At 40.0% G+C, this 14,227-nt stretch overlaps 1 protein-coding gene across 4 annotated transcripts in view; it reads right to left on the bottom strand.

Annotated features, from left to right (window-relative positions):
- The window catches only part of KCNQ5 (potassium voltage-gated channel subfamily Q member 5), a 476,049-nt gene that overhangs the window by 26,246 nt on the left and 435,576 nt on the right, over nucleotides 1-14,227 (bottom strand). For all 4 annotated transcript variants that reach the window (XM_081828546.1, XM_081828547.1, XM_081828548.1 and 1 more), the window contains one exon: nucleotides 1,866-1,974. In XM_081828546.1, coding sequence (XP_081684672.1) covers nucleotides 1,866-1,974 — 109 coding nt within the window. The remainder of the gene's footprint in view (nucleotides 1-1,865; nucleotides 1,975-14,227) is intronic.

Genomic DNA, 14,227 nt, shown 5'->3' with positions numbered 1-14,227 from the left:
TACCCTTGGGTTTTCTGGGCTTAAATATTACCTAAGGCTTCTAGGCTCCCCAGGGGTGGGGTGATCATATAATTGTCCAAACTGGGATATTTTGAGAAAGACAGGGAGTATCAACAATGAACAATTATGATGAGACAAGAGGCATAATCTAGGATGGTCCAAGCCACATAAGAAGGTATGGTCCTCCACCCATAGGGTTTGTTGCTCAAGGGTTCCGTTGAGAAGTAACTGGGTTTTACTTCACTTCTTTTTAGGGTGCCATTACAGACAAGGTTTAAGTATCTTCTCGGGTACACATTTTCATCAACCATGATTTTCTTTGCCTTAACAAACATTTATCAAAATCTTTATAACTCATTTCTGCTTTCCCAGTGATTCCCAAACATCAAGTAAAGCAATGTCTAACGATACAAAATGACCAACTAAAAATAGAAGCAAATAATCAGTCAAGCTGATCTCTGAAATTAGACTAAGTATCTGGATAGCTAAGTTGGGTTGGATATTTTAAGTTTTCTTCTGGCTTTTTGGTAAGAGGCAGAGAGGGCCAAAAAGATCAGAGGTACTTCTTTGCAACAAAGTCACTCAGGGTTCATGGACAGATTAAAATTCTCCCAAAGGGATTAAACTAGGCAGGCTGAGTTTGCAGCAGTTTATTTAGTCCAGATCCTAAATTTTGGAGGGAGTGGATCCTGGAAACATAAAGGTAAGTTGCTTTGGGTACTCTTTTAGATTCTATTGGAAGAGGAAGCACATTAACATCAGCTTTTAAATTGAGTATCTATTTAAAGCGTATTTTGAGCCCCAAGTCCCCTCCTTGCCTTATCTTGGTGGATGGCTGCCAATTGTATTCTCACCCCAGCAGAAGTCTGGGGTTTTGTTTTCTGGAGAGATCTCTGAAATGCAGGACACCAGGCACATACCCTAAGCCTAATCCTAACCCTAACCCAAGATCTGAGAAAAAAACCAAGATGTCATATATATACACAATGGAATATTACTCAGCCGTAAAAAGAATGAAATCTTGCCGTTTGCAACAACATGGATGGAGCTAGAGAGTATAATGCTAGTTGAAATAAGTCAGTCAGAGAAAGACAAATACCATATGATTTCATTCATATGTAGAACTTAAGAAATAAAACAAACGATCATAGGGGAACAAGAGAAACAAACCAAGAAACAGACTCTTAACTGTAGAGAACAAACTGATGGTTACCAGGGGGGAAGTGGGTGGGGGGATGGGTGAAATAGGTGATGGGGATTAAGGAAGGCACTTGTGATGAGCACTGGTGTTATACAGAGGTTTTGAATCACTATATTGCACACCTGAAACTAATACTACATTGTATGGTAACTGACTGGAATTTAAATAAAAACTTAAAAAACCAAAAGATCAGTGCTTATCATTACATTCAGCCAGAGAGGAGCAAGTCACTGCAGAGGACTTTAGGTTTCCCCTTTTTAGAATTCAACCTGTTTTGAAAAAACCTAGTGGGATTTTTCTTTGATGTAAGATACAGAACATGGATCAGAGCATCAAGTCATAAAAATAATTTTAAAAATCCAATTGCATCCATACACAAAATGTCCTCAAAGCCCACAGATTCTCATGACAAGCCACTTCGCGTGGAATCTCTCTGGCATGGCCTGGCATTTCGAATCCTGCCTCCTTTTATAACACACTTTGTGCCGAACACAGTAGAGTTTTGTATTAAGAAAATATATTTCAGAATTTAATAGGCATGAACAGGAGCAGAGAAACTATTATTTCAGGAGGTTTACCTGTAGGAAAAAGAACTTAGCAATGTAGTAATTCAAATAATCAGAGGTAGTTCTCTGGCTCACTTTGTCAAAGGTTTTCCACCAACCTGATAGCTCGAATGACAGTTTTAAGCGGTGGGGTGAGGTCTTCGACTGATACATCACACTGGCAACCCTTCTCATCATATACATCATCAGTGCCAAGCGCTGTGTCAGCTGCAAGAGAAAATTGTCAGTTACAGAACACCACCACCAGCAACTGGAAACATGTTTGCTGAATTGGTCTCACATAGCAACAGGGGGGATCTCAGAGACTAAGCTTGTAAATCAAGAGATGTGTAAGGTCAGCCAGTTGTTTCCCCAATATTATTCCTTCTCCTTTTTTCTACAACCTTATTAATTGTATGTGATTTGACACGGATACCTTTCTGAGCTGTTTTCCACAGGGAAGATGGAGCTGTTAACACACTGCCTTTCCAGTATTGGTGATGGATTTGTGTTGATCCACCCATGCTCTTTTGCCCAGTTCTTTTGAAACTAACTGCCAGCCTTTAAATAACAGCTGTTTCCAGTTAGGCAAACAGTCTTTGGATACTTAACTAACTGGCCTTTGAACATAGAGCCTGAAGCCCATGACACTGACCCCATTAGCCCCATGCCCCAAACAAGAGTGGAGGCAGCCATGTCCAAGAGTACTTACTGCTTAACATTTACTGGACACAGGCAGCTCAGAAGAGAGCTTGCTTAAGATAATATGGCCAAAGCTGAGAAGATTTTCAGATTGGACAATAAAATCGGTTCCTAATAAACCAAGGAAATTAATTTTTGGGTTAATTGCAAAGTTTGGAGAAGGGGGAAGGGTGATAATAAATACCAAATTAATAAAGATTTATAAAATTAATAAGGAATAAACTCATATCATTGCAGCTTTGTTTTCGGCAACAAGATATTGAAAACAAGTTAAAATTTCTGGAACGGGGGATGGATTAAATAAATACTGGTATGTTTATATAATGGAATATTAGGAAGCTATTAAAATGAGTTGAAGGCCAACGACTGAGAAACGTCACAATTTATTATTATTTTTTTTTTTTAAAGATTTTATTTATTTATTTGAGACAGAGAGAATGAGAGAGACAGAGAGCACATGAGAGGGCGGAGAGTCAGAGGGAGAAGCAGGCTCCCTGCTGAGCAGGGAGCCCGATGCGGGACTCGATCCTGGGACTCCGGGATCATGACCTGAGCCGGAGGCAGTCGCTTAACCAACTGAGCCACCCAGGCGCCCAATTTATTATTTTTTTAAAAATCTATCTATCTGGGATAGATATCTATCTGGGATTAGCAATAATTTTATTCTTTTTGCTTGGCTGTATGTTCTAAAATTCCTACAATGAATATGAATTACCTTGGTAATCAAGTAAATACAGTAATAAAAACACACTCATGAGAGATGAGGTATGTAGCCTCCAAATAGTATTTAAGCCTCTTTCAATGTGGAGATATACTAAAGCACTAGCACTGCTTTTTGTTGTCTTTGCTTGGCCCAGTGTTCCTTGGCTAAGCCATGAAAAGAAGAGAATGTGTCATGAGTTGTCTTGGTTGGGTTGAAAATCCTGAAAGGCTATTAGAAGTCCATTCACTGAAGCCGTGCTTATATTTGGACTGCAGCTGGGGCATCATTTAGTGAAGCTATTTACTGTGTGGTTGTTCAGTCTACTGTGTGCCAAGAGCGGAAGGAGTGGGATGGGAAGAGACGTAGATGGGTCTTCACAGCTCTGCTGCATGGTCCTTTGGGCCTTCTTACCCTCAAGCCTCGTAAGAGGGAGAGACGGGGCCACCACCTCACAGTGATGAAAATAACAGCAACCACTCACTGAAATTTATGCCAGGAAGGCATTTAAGGGAAGCTTCTGCCGATGTTAGTTTTCTTACTTAGAGCCACTCTACAAGTTATTGGTGATATTATGCCTGGTTTTTAGAAGCCAAAACTGAGGCTCAGAGAAGGTAAGTATCTTACCTGAGGCCACACAGGTGGTTAGTGGAGCGAGTGAGTTGCAGAGCGTGTTACTAAAATCCAGTTCCCCGAGGCTCTTACATTGCATCACCCAGGGTCAGAATGCCTTCAGGGTTCAGCAGTGGCATGCAACGTGTCAGGAGAGAGCAGGGGAAAGGGCTGGCCGCGGGCACTGCCTAGCCCTGCTGGGTATGTCCAGCTTCTCTCCAGAGAAGTCTGCCACCGTTTAAAGGAGAGTACACATGTTGACTCTGGCTGACACTTGGTTCTGACTCAGTGATGCGCTTGAGGGCAGCTGGCCCATTTCGCTTGATTGACCACCTACGCAACAGAGCCCTTTTAGTGCACAACATGCCAAAGGTTAGACGACATTCTTCCAGGAGCTGTTGGCAATTTCTTCCTCTGATTTGATCCTAACCTGGGCTTTCAGTTGGTGGAGTAGGAGGACTAGTATTGCCCTCAAATTCATGTCCACTTGGAACATCTGAATATGACCTTATTTGGAATAAGGGCTTTGCAGATGTAATTAAGGTAAGGTTCAAGATGAGACCATACTGGATTAGGGTGGGCCCTCAATCCAATGCAAGTGTCCTTCTAAGATAGAAAAGGAGAAGGTATAGGAAACAAAGAGAAGATGGAAGTGGAGACTGGACTGATGCATCTACAAGGCAAGAACACCAAGAATTTTGGGCAACCACCAGAAGCTGAGAGAAGCATGGGATGCTTTCTCCCTCAGAGACTCCAGAAGGAACCAATCCTGGTGACACCTGAAGATACCCTGATTTCTTGAACTGGGAGAGAATAAATTTCTGTTGTTTCAAGCCACCCAGTGGGTGGTCATCTGTTATGGCATTCCTAGGAAACGAACACAATTGGGAAAACTTCTCTCCATCGTTTCCAAATCTTTACTCAAGGACAATAATGATGACGACAATAATAGTAATAAGTGCTTTCTGGGGAAATCTAATTATGTGCCAAGAACTTTAATTGCTTCAAGCCCCACAAGAGATATGTATTATCACCCCCTATTTTACAGATTATGAAAGTGAGGCACAGAAAGCTAAGAAACTTGCTCAAGGACAAATGAAGAGTAAGTGACAGAACCAGAAATTAAATCTAGGCCGTTGCTTTGGAGCTGCACTATTAAATTCTGCCTGACTCTGAGTCTCCCTTCTGCCTCCTTGCAGATTTGTCTTTCTTCTCCCTGTTGCCATTTGGATTCGCTTCTCTTGCATTACATTTACATCCATGTGGCTGTGCAGCTGCCTTCATGGTCTCTGGTGAAGTGACCCCAAACACTGAGATAGAATCATATTCGGGGGGCGCCTGGGTGGCTCAGTCGGTTGGGCGTCTGCCTTCGGCTCAGGTCATGATCCCAAGGTCCTGGGATCGAGCCCCACATCGGGCTCCTGGCTCGGCGGGAGGCCTACTTCTCCCTCTCCATCTGTCTCTCTCCCTGCTCATGCGCTCTCTCTCTCTCTATCTCTGTGTCTCAAATGAATGAATAAAATCTTTAAAAAAAAAAAAAGAATCGTATTCGGGGGGAATGTGGTCACCATGGCCATGTGCTAAGCCAGTGCATACCCTAAAGGAGACCTGGAAATACACATACCCTGGAGTTGCGAGGGGGGTGTGTGTGGGGTGAGAGATGCAGGGGGCTCAAGTATAGGCTGGATGATCACCAGGTGCCATTATGGAACCCTCTGAGATACCCAGATGTTAGCTCCCTACAGGAAATATCAAATAATGCACTTATCAGGATTCCTGGTACAGAATTCACAAAAGTAATTTTTTAAAAAGATTTATTTGTTTATTTTAGAGAGCGAGAGAGCGAGAGCACAAAGGGGAAAGGCAGAGGGAGAGAGAATCTGAAGCAGACTCCACACTGAGTGCATGCCCGACATGGGGCTTGATCTCACGACCCTGAGATCATGACCTGAGCCAAAATCAAGAGTCAGATGCTTAACTGACTGAGCCACCCAGTTCTCTGGTGCTGCCTTTCAGAAAAGAGGCATGTGACTACTTTCCCTCATCTGAATTCTAGTGAAAGGAACTTCAACTACAGTCCCATTTTTTTTTTTATCTCAGAAAACTGGGGAACACTGGAGAGTTTACAGGGAAGGCGGATCCTTCAATGCCTGTACCAATGACTTATCTACTTGAAAATACCATATAAGCAACCATAACACTATGATGTGTGTCCAAAACAATTGAATAGCATAAAATACAGGGTCCTTTAATTATGAAGTTAATGGAAAACTTTATCAGCAGGTGTGTACTGTCACAATAAGCACAAATGTAAAGATAGTGAAACCATAATGTTCACACTGACTGTCAATGAAACTGGGAACATTCCAAATGATTATCAGACAGTTTCTTTCCAGCCTAGTGCTACTCTGCCTCACCCCTGTCCTTCCTGTACCCCAATAAGAGCTTCAGCCTAGCCATTCTGTTTAGGAACAGGCTGGACAGGAGATTGGAGTTAGTTACCAACTGTATCATATCCAAATGCACCTTATTGTGGAATATTATTATACCATTAATAACTTGATTGTTGAAGGCATAAATTAAGTTCTCAGTCTTTAAAAAATATTTTTTGTGTGTTTGGTCAGAACAAATGAATAGGAAATACATCTTTGCTGGCATATATTGAAGCAAGGGCTGAGTTAGGAAATTTTTCTCCTTATTTCAAAGCCACAAAAATGGGGAAAATGCTGTCTTTCTCCTTCATAACTATCTTGAGATGTCCTTTTTCTTTCCAGGGAGGTTAATAACACATTAAATGTCTTTCACATGATTCCCAGAGGCTTAAAACCCTTAGTGAATTTTAAGACACCTGGGTGGGGCTACATTTTCAGCCAAGGGTGGCTCTCTGCCCTTGCATTTTGGGAGATGTGGGTTATGGGTATATAAGCTCATGTGAACATCTGTCTGCACAAAAGCTAATCACGAAAAGCAAGATGCCAACAGGGTGAGATGCTCCCCAAAGTCCTGCTCCCTGTGGACAATCCTGCCAGGTGTGGTGAGCCTGCCCCAGTGCAAGATCTGTGCCTGGAGAAAAAAGAAGCTTAAAATACAACCTTTACCTCTCCCGACCCTCTCCTGTTTCCTATTAATTAGCAGTATTCAAAACTTGCTTTCAAATACTTTGTTCTCCCACATTTTGGAAAATCTATTTCAGTGTTTGGAAAAGACCATGTGAACCTTAGATGATGAAGAGAGAGGAAGTAAAGAACATTCTGGAAACTTCTGCTATGTCCAAAGACCGTTTTTCTGTTCCTACTATGAAATTTTTTTTTTTTTAAAGATTTTATTTATTTATTTGACACAGAGAGAGATAGCGAGAGCAGGAACACAAGCAGGGGGAGTGGGAGAGAGAGAAGCAGGCTTTCTGCCGAGCAGGGAGCCCGATGTGGGACTCGATCCCAGGACCCTGGGATCATGACCTGAGCCGAAGGCAGATGCTTAACGACTGAGCCACCCAGGCGCCCCCTACTATGAAATTCTGCCATCAAGATGCAGGTAGTTATGAAAAAATAAGTGGTTTCTAGTTCTTTCTCTTGATCATCTCCTCTTACGGATTAGATTTCTTTTTATATTTCTTGATGAAATGATTACAATGGTTTTCTACCTTGCCTGCATGTTAGAATCAGTGGGGGAGTGTTAAAAAAACCCTCAATACAAAGAACAGCTTCAGGATCAGTAACATGAAGAAACTGAGGGCTGGGACCCAGGCCAAAAAATGACATTGCATGGTTTCTCTCAGCCAGAGCTGAGAAGTATGTCTGACTAATCTGCCATTGGATGTGGACTAATTCTCCATGTTTCCCCCTACACCACTAGTGCATGGGAACAGTTTAGACAATACAGGCGCTTCACAAGGCAAGAGGAAATGATTGCATCCTTAAAAAAAAACAAAGACAGAGAAAGAGTTTAAAAATACCCATTGCCAAATCTGTGATATGGGAGAAAGATTTCAGCTTTTTACTCAGCTTTCAGAATCCCAGTTCTTGTTTTATTCCTCAGCTATCTGAACCCCCCTCTTTTTAAAAAGATTTTATTTATTTATTTATTAAAGATTTTATTTATTTATTTGACAGAGAGAGACACAGCGAGAGAGGGAACATAAGCAGGGGGAGTGGGAGAGGCAGAAACAGGCTTCCCAGGGAGCAGGGAGCCTGATGCAGTGCTCGATCCCAGGACCCTGGGACCATGACCTGAGCCGAATGCAGACGCTTAACGACTGAGCCACCCAGGTGCCCCAAAGATTTTATTTATTTATTTGAGAGAGCAAGGAGCAAGGGCAGAGGAGAGGCAAAGAATCTCAAGCAGACTCCCTGCTGAGCACCAAGCCCCAAGCGGGGCTCAATCTCACAACCCTGAGATCATGACCTCAGCCAAATCCAAGAGTCAGTCGCTTAACTGACTGAGCCACCCAGGTGTCCCTGAAACCCCACTCTTTACAGGCCTTGGCACTGTTCTCTTTGAAAGGAGTCACTACTGTTTTTATGCACAAGAAGCTTACATGTTCATAGATCAAAATAAAATCAAATTGTCAAAACGTAGCAGAGAACATTTGTTCCGTCTGTAGAGGAATGATAATGTCCTGATGTTTGGGTCAGTAGAAGAAATTATAAAGGAGACAGCTGACAGTTTGATCATGAATACAGAGAATGTTACTACCTAAAATAACTAAATTACAATGCAAAGAAAAATGCTTGATTGGGAAGAAAATGGAAAGATAGAAAGAGGCTTAATATTTATAATGAGTAAGGAGCCTATTTGAATGGATCACAATCCAAAATATAAATGTATAAATAAGTCTATCAGAAGAGACTGCTAGTATCAAAAAATGGCAGGAAACTATTCAACCTAACTAGAAATAAAAAAATATAAATTAGAGTTATGTCAAAGTATGGACTTATACCAATTTAATTAACAAGAGAATAATAGCTAATACTAACAAAATTAACTAACTAATAATAGCTAAAACTAACAAAATCAGAGGTGAATCTGATATACTTTAGCATTGCTAGTGACGATGTAAATTGGACAAAATTTTATAATCAGTGATCTTATAATTTTACACCAGAGAAGTTTTCTTTGGAAAATAATTTCAAAAAGGAAATAAAGGTAGCTTAATGCAATAATGTTAACTGCATTATTGCCCATTATAGAGAAATAGTTGTAGAAATTTCAATGTCCCAAAGGAGGAAACTATAAATTACAGTAAATTATATTATTTGACCATGATGGTGTACTACATAGCTACGAAAAAGATAATTATGAGTAGTATATAATAATATGAAAGTATGTGTTTTTAAATGTTCAGTAAAATTAAAATATGAAATGAAATATTCATGTTGATTATAACTATGTACAATGATATATAAAAAGAAAACTAGCCAGAACAGAATATATAAAAATAAAATTAGCTGTACTGGGTATGAAATTATAAATGATTTGTATCACTTTTAAAATTCCATAGGGAATTTAAAGATGCTTTTCTATCACAAAAATATTATATACATTTTGAAATAGAGTATTTGAAAAATAGAAAAACAATGAGAGTGAAGAAAAAAAATCTTCCCAAGTTCCGGAACTTAAAGGAAACCATTATTATAATGTAATTCTTACAGTAAAAGTGTAAAAGGGCTAGAAGTTCATAATACATTTTTATTTTGGGAATTTGAACAAAGCACATTATGATTCTATTCCATTATGCTATGGGGAACACACATTAAAATGACCACTATTAATGGTGGTGATAACTTATTTATTACATTCTGTTATGAATTATAATTTATTTTCCAAGGGTTTCTTCCTTCTGTGGTTGGTTGTATTTCAATTACCCTTCACCATGATCATTTCCCAACACCTTAAATATCATCCTAAAATTAGAGATTCCATTTTAGCCATGTGCTAGTCCAAAGGCAATTCCTTTAATCCAACTAGAGTTTAGAATAACTGCTTGGGCCCTGCTGCAGTAGCGTGATTTCATTTCACCATGTCCTTGGCTACAGCCTTTTTTACTGTTCTGTGTTAGATGCTGCTAAGTCATCAACAAGATGTACTGGGTTCTCAAGGTACTAATAAGGAACCCAGAAAAATACTCCAGATAATATATATTTTGTTCTAGATGTTTTTTTCAAATGCTTTTTTAAACTTTGTTTTCTCTTATTATAATAGTAATATATACTCACTATAGAAACTTCAAATTTTAAATTAAATCATAAAGAATGAGAATAATTTGTTTATAGTTTTAACATTCTGAGGGAAATCCTATTAAATGTTGGCCTATTCCCTTCTACTCTTTTCCTCTGCATTACCTGATATTTAATGTCAAGTCAATTTCTCAACCCAGATGGCAAGTAGGACATCTCTGGTTGCCCTGTGAGGGAACTTTATTCAGATAGCTCAGAGGTCCTCATTCAACCTCACCTCATTATAGCCTTTCCATCCCATGCTCCAGCTGTACCAGACTACCAACAGTTTCTCGAGGTGCTACTTAGGCATCATTAGCTTTGGATACTCTCTCCAAGGGAACTGTCTATACACCTCCATCCACTCTCCTCTCCTTTTTTTTGGTTGGCTGTCTGCTGAATTTGCAGTTGATACATTAGATTATGTGTAGGGCACCACAAAAGCAGGTGCCCTCTTCCCCATGTGGAGAACATCAGAATATTCAGAACAAACCATTTACATTTCAGCATGCATATAAGTTTTGTGCCATTTTGAAAACTAGAATTTTATTTTGAAGTTTAGCAATTACCGATATTTTGAGTTACCCAAAGCAAAGAGGCTGAGCTATAGAGGGAAGCATGACAAAGCTTAGAGTCTCAGATCCAGCTCTGCAATTACAAGCCCTTCAAGAGTTTACCACTTCCATGAAATGCAGCCTGATCCCCAACACTGACTCAGCCCTGTCTTCCCCTACTGTGAACACATATCTCTATGACTGTTATTTTTTTAAAAAGATTTTATTTTTATTTATTTGAGAGAGAGAGAGAGCATGAGCAGGGTGGAGGGAGAGGGAGAGGGAGGGAGAGAAACAGGTTCCCCGCTGAGCAAGGAGCCAGATGCAGGGCTCCATCCCAGGACCCTGGAATCATGACCTGAGCCTAAGGCAGACGCTTAACCGACTGAGCCACCCAGATGCCCCTCTATGACTGTTATTACATAGTATTATACTTGGTTGTTTACAAGCTCCTGTCCTTACTAGACAGTAAACTCTCTGAGGGCAGGGACCATGTCTTTTCATTTATATACCTGTCTACCATGTATCTTCTCATCCATGTACCTCCTGCCCCTAAAACACTTCCTGGTGCAGAGAAGACACTCAATGAATGTTTGCTTCACGAAGTCTTTTCCTCAGGCCCCATGACAGTAGTCCTTGTTCAATAATGTCTGGATTTAGGATTTTTTTTTTTTTAAAGATTTCATTTATTTATTTGACAGAGAGAGAGAGACACAGCGAGAGAGGGAACACAAACAGGGGAAGCAGGAGAGGGAGAAGCAGGCTTCCCGCGGAGCAGGGAGCCCGATGCGGGGCTCGATCCCAGGACCCCGGGATCATGACCTGAGCCGAAGGCAGACGCTTAACGACTGAGCCACCCAGGCGCCCCTGGATTTAGGATTTTAAAACTTTGTGGTTGGGTAGACGGCACTTCACTGTGTTCTTGTTTACTTGGTGAATCATCTTCCTAAGTTGAGAGACAAGTGTCTTCACTGAAGAAGTTGTCAGCTGAGAGATCGTGATGGCCCCAGTCTCTCAACTTTGTGTTCAGAGATGGATGAATTCAGGGCCTTTGCCTTGAGCACTTTTGTGGCCTGGAGGCATGGGCCCTTTATTTTATTAATAATAGCTGTAATTCATTCAATCCCTGATGCGAAGTGGTTTACAAATACAAACTGTAACTTAAAATAGAATGCTGCCAGTTTGGAAATGTTATGCTCATTTCACAGATGAAGAAACTGTAGCTCAGCAAGGTTAAATCACCTGCCTAAGATACAGGATTATTAAGGGCAGAGCAATCCTTTGAAAATTGAGATCATGTCTTTCTGTGTGCAAGTCTCCAATGGCTCCCCATTTTTTCCAGGGTAAAAGCCCAAGTCTTTATTAGGGCTACAAGGCCCTGTATGTCTGTCCTTCCCCCACTTCCTGTCCGTCCTCATTTCCCATCATTTTTCCCATGGCTCTTTTCCTTCCAGGCTTCCCTTCTCTGTGCCAGCCCTCCCAGTTGCTCCTTAAAGAAGCCAGGCACCCCTCCTTAGGGCTATCTTTGAGGAATCCTCTCTGGAAAGCCTGGAGGCTCTGTAGCTGCCTTGGGTCTCTGCTCATTATTGGTTCTTTAGAACTACCCGGACCACCGTATGCAAGGTTACTTACATCCCTACTTCACCAATTTGTGCCTCCTCACCTTTCTCTCCTTTTTCCACAGCACTCACCCTCTAATATACAAACAATTTACTTGTTGGTGTTTATTATTTGTTTTCCCTACTAGAATGTAAAATCTACAAAGACCAGGATCTTGTTCTCTGATGTATCTCAAATACCTAAAGGAGCAAGGTGCTAATATTTAATAAGAGAACCATCAAGGTAAGAGAGGTCCCGCTGCTACTCCAGCTATGGATCTTACTGATAGTATAGTAAGTATAACTTACTAACTAACCTCTGGATTTTGGCCTCCTTGTTCTCTTTTATACAGTAGTTTTTTCCCTTTTTTTGTGTGATTTTTCATGACTAGGTATACTTTGAGATCCTACTATAAAAAAAAATCCAATATTTCCTCATAATGTTTAATTTTTACAGGATTTTAAAATAGCTTTTTTTTTTTTTTTTTTAAGATAAGGAACAAGGGGCGCCTGGGTGGCTCAGTCGTTAAGCGTCTGCCTTCAGCTCAGGGTCCCAGGGTCCTGGGATGGAGCCCCACATCAGGCTCCCTGCTCAGCGAGAAGCCTGCTTCTCCCTCTCCCACTCCCCCTGCTTGTGTTCCCTCTCTTGCTGTGTCAAATAAATAAATAAAACCTTTAAAAAAAATTCTCAAGATAAGGAACAAGATGAGGGTGTCCACTCTTAACCACTTTTATTCAACATAGTACTGGAAGTCCTAGGCCCAGCATTCAGACAAAAAAAAAGTTGCTCCAAAAATAATAAAATACTTAGGAATAAACTTAACCAAGGAGGTGAAAGATCTGTCCTCTGAAAACGGTAAAATTGATGAAAGAAATTGAAGATGACACAAACAAATGGAAAGACATTAAATGCTCATGTATTGGAAGAACAAATATTGTTAAAATGTTACAAATATTGTTAAAATGTTCACACTACCCAAAGCAATCTACAGATTTAATGCAATCCCTATCAAAATACCAACAGGAAGCACTATGTTGTACACCTGAAACTAATGTAACATTGTGCGTCAACTATAGTTTTTATTTTTTTTTAAAGATTTATTTATTTATCTGAGAGAGAAAGAGCATAAGCAGGAGGGGCAGAGAGACAGGGAGAGAGAATCTCAAGCAGACTCCATGCTGAGTGTGGAGCCCAATGCGGGGCTTGATCTTAAAACCCTGAGATCATGACCTGACCCTACACTGAGTCGAATGCTTAACAGACTGTGCGACCCAGACAACCCAACTATACTTTAAAAAATAAAATAAAATAGAATTTTCTCTCAGGGGTCCATGAAAATATTTAAGAGGCAAAATAAGTTTCAAGTAAAAGAAGGAATAACTTCTAGAGTAGAACTCAGAGAATATTTGTTGAGTGAATATCACACACTGCACTTTTATTTTTAGATGGAATGCAGCATGTATGTCCACTTTAAATTCCGGGGTCTAATTCTGCAATTAGTTTTTACTAATTTACTAATTCTGTAATTAGTAAATAATGGAAAAACTTTTAACATCAGTACAATAAGCAAGAGGGATCGCTCTCTAGCTATCTGAATCATCCATACTAATATAATAAAGAAGGCAATCCAGACTTATTTTTCTCTTCAGGAACAATGTAACATTAGTGGAAATGTAACTATATTACAGTGAGACATAGTGTACCTTCATATGTCACTTTTGGATATTCACTCCTTCGTGCTTCTCCCAGTATCTTATATTGCTAATATTGTAGGGACGGATTGTGAAATTTCAGTCATGTGACCAGTGTTTACTCAATTCTGAATTTTAGGAGATTTGGAGTAAATAACTTAAAAATGAGTTTTTATTAAGGATTCAGAAACCATCTCACTGAATTCCCATAGAAATAAAAAATAATGTTACAAGGAAATTTTTCATGCATCTGCGAATATACTCCCATTATTTTTTTTCTAGGCTGTTGAATTAAAATGCTATAGTATTTGAAAAAAGTTCTGAAAACCCCAAAATTTCTTTTTATTGAAAAAAAGTCCAAGTATACACATCTGCAGCATACATTGATTTCAAAATAAAATATCCTCT

Source organism: Leptonychotes weddellii, chromosome 8 (assembly GCF_054177405.1).
Source record: "Leptonychotes weddellii isolate Sample4059 chromosome 8, ASM5417740v2, whole genome shotgun sequence".
NCBI lineage: Eukaryota > Metazoa > Chordata > Mammalia > Carnivora > Phocidae > Leptonychotes > Leptonychotes weddellii.
This window is presented reverse-complemented; position numbering and strand designations above follow the sequence as displayed.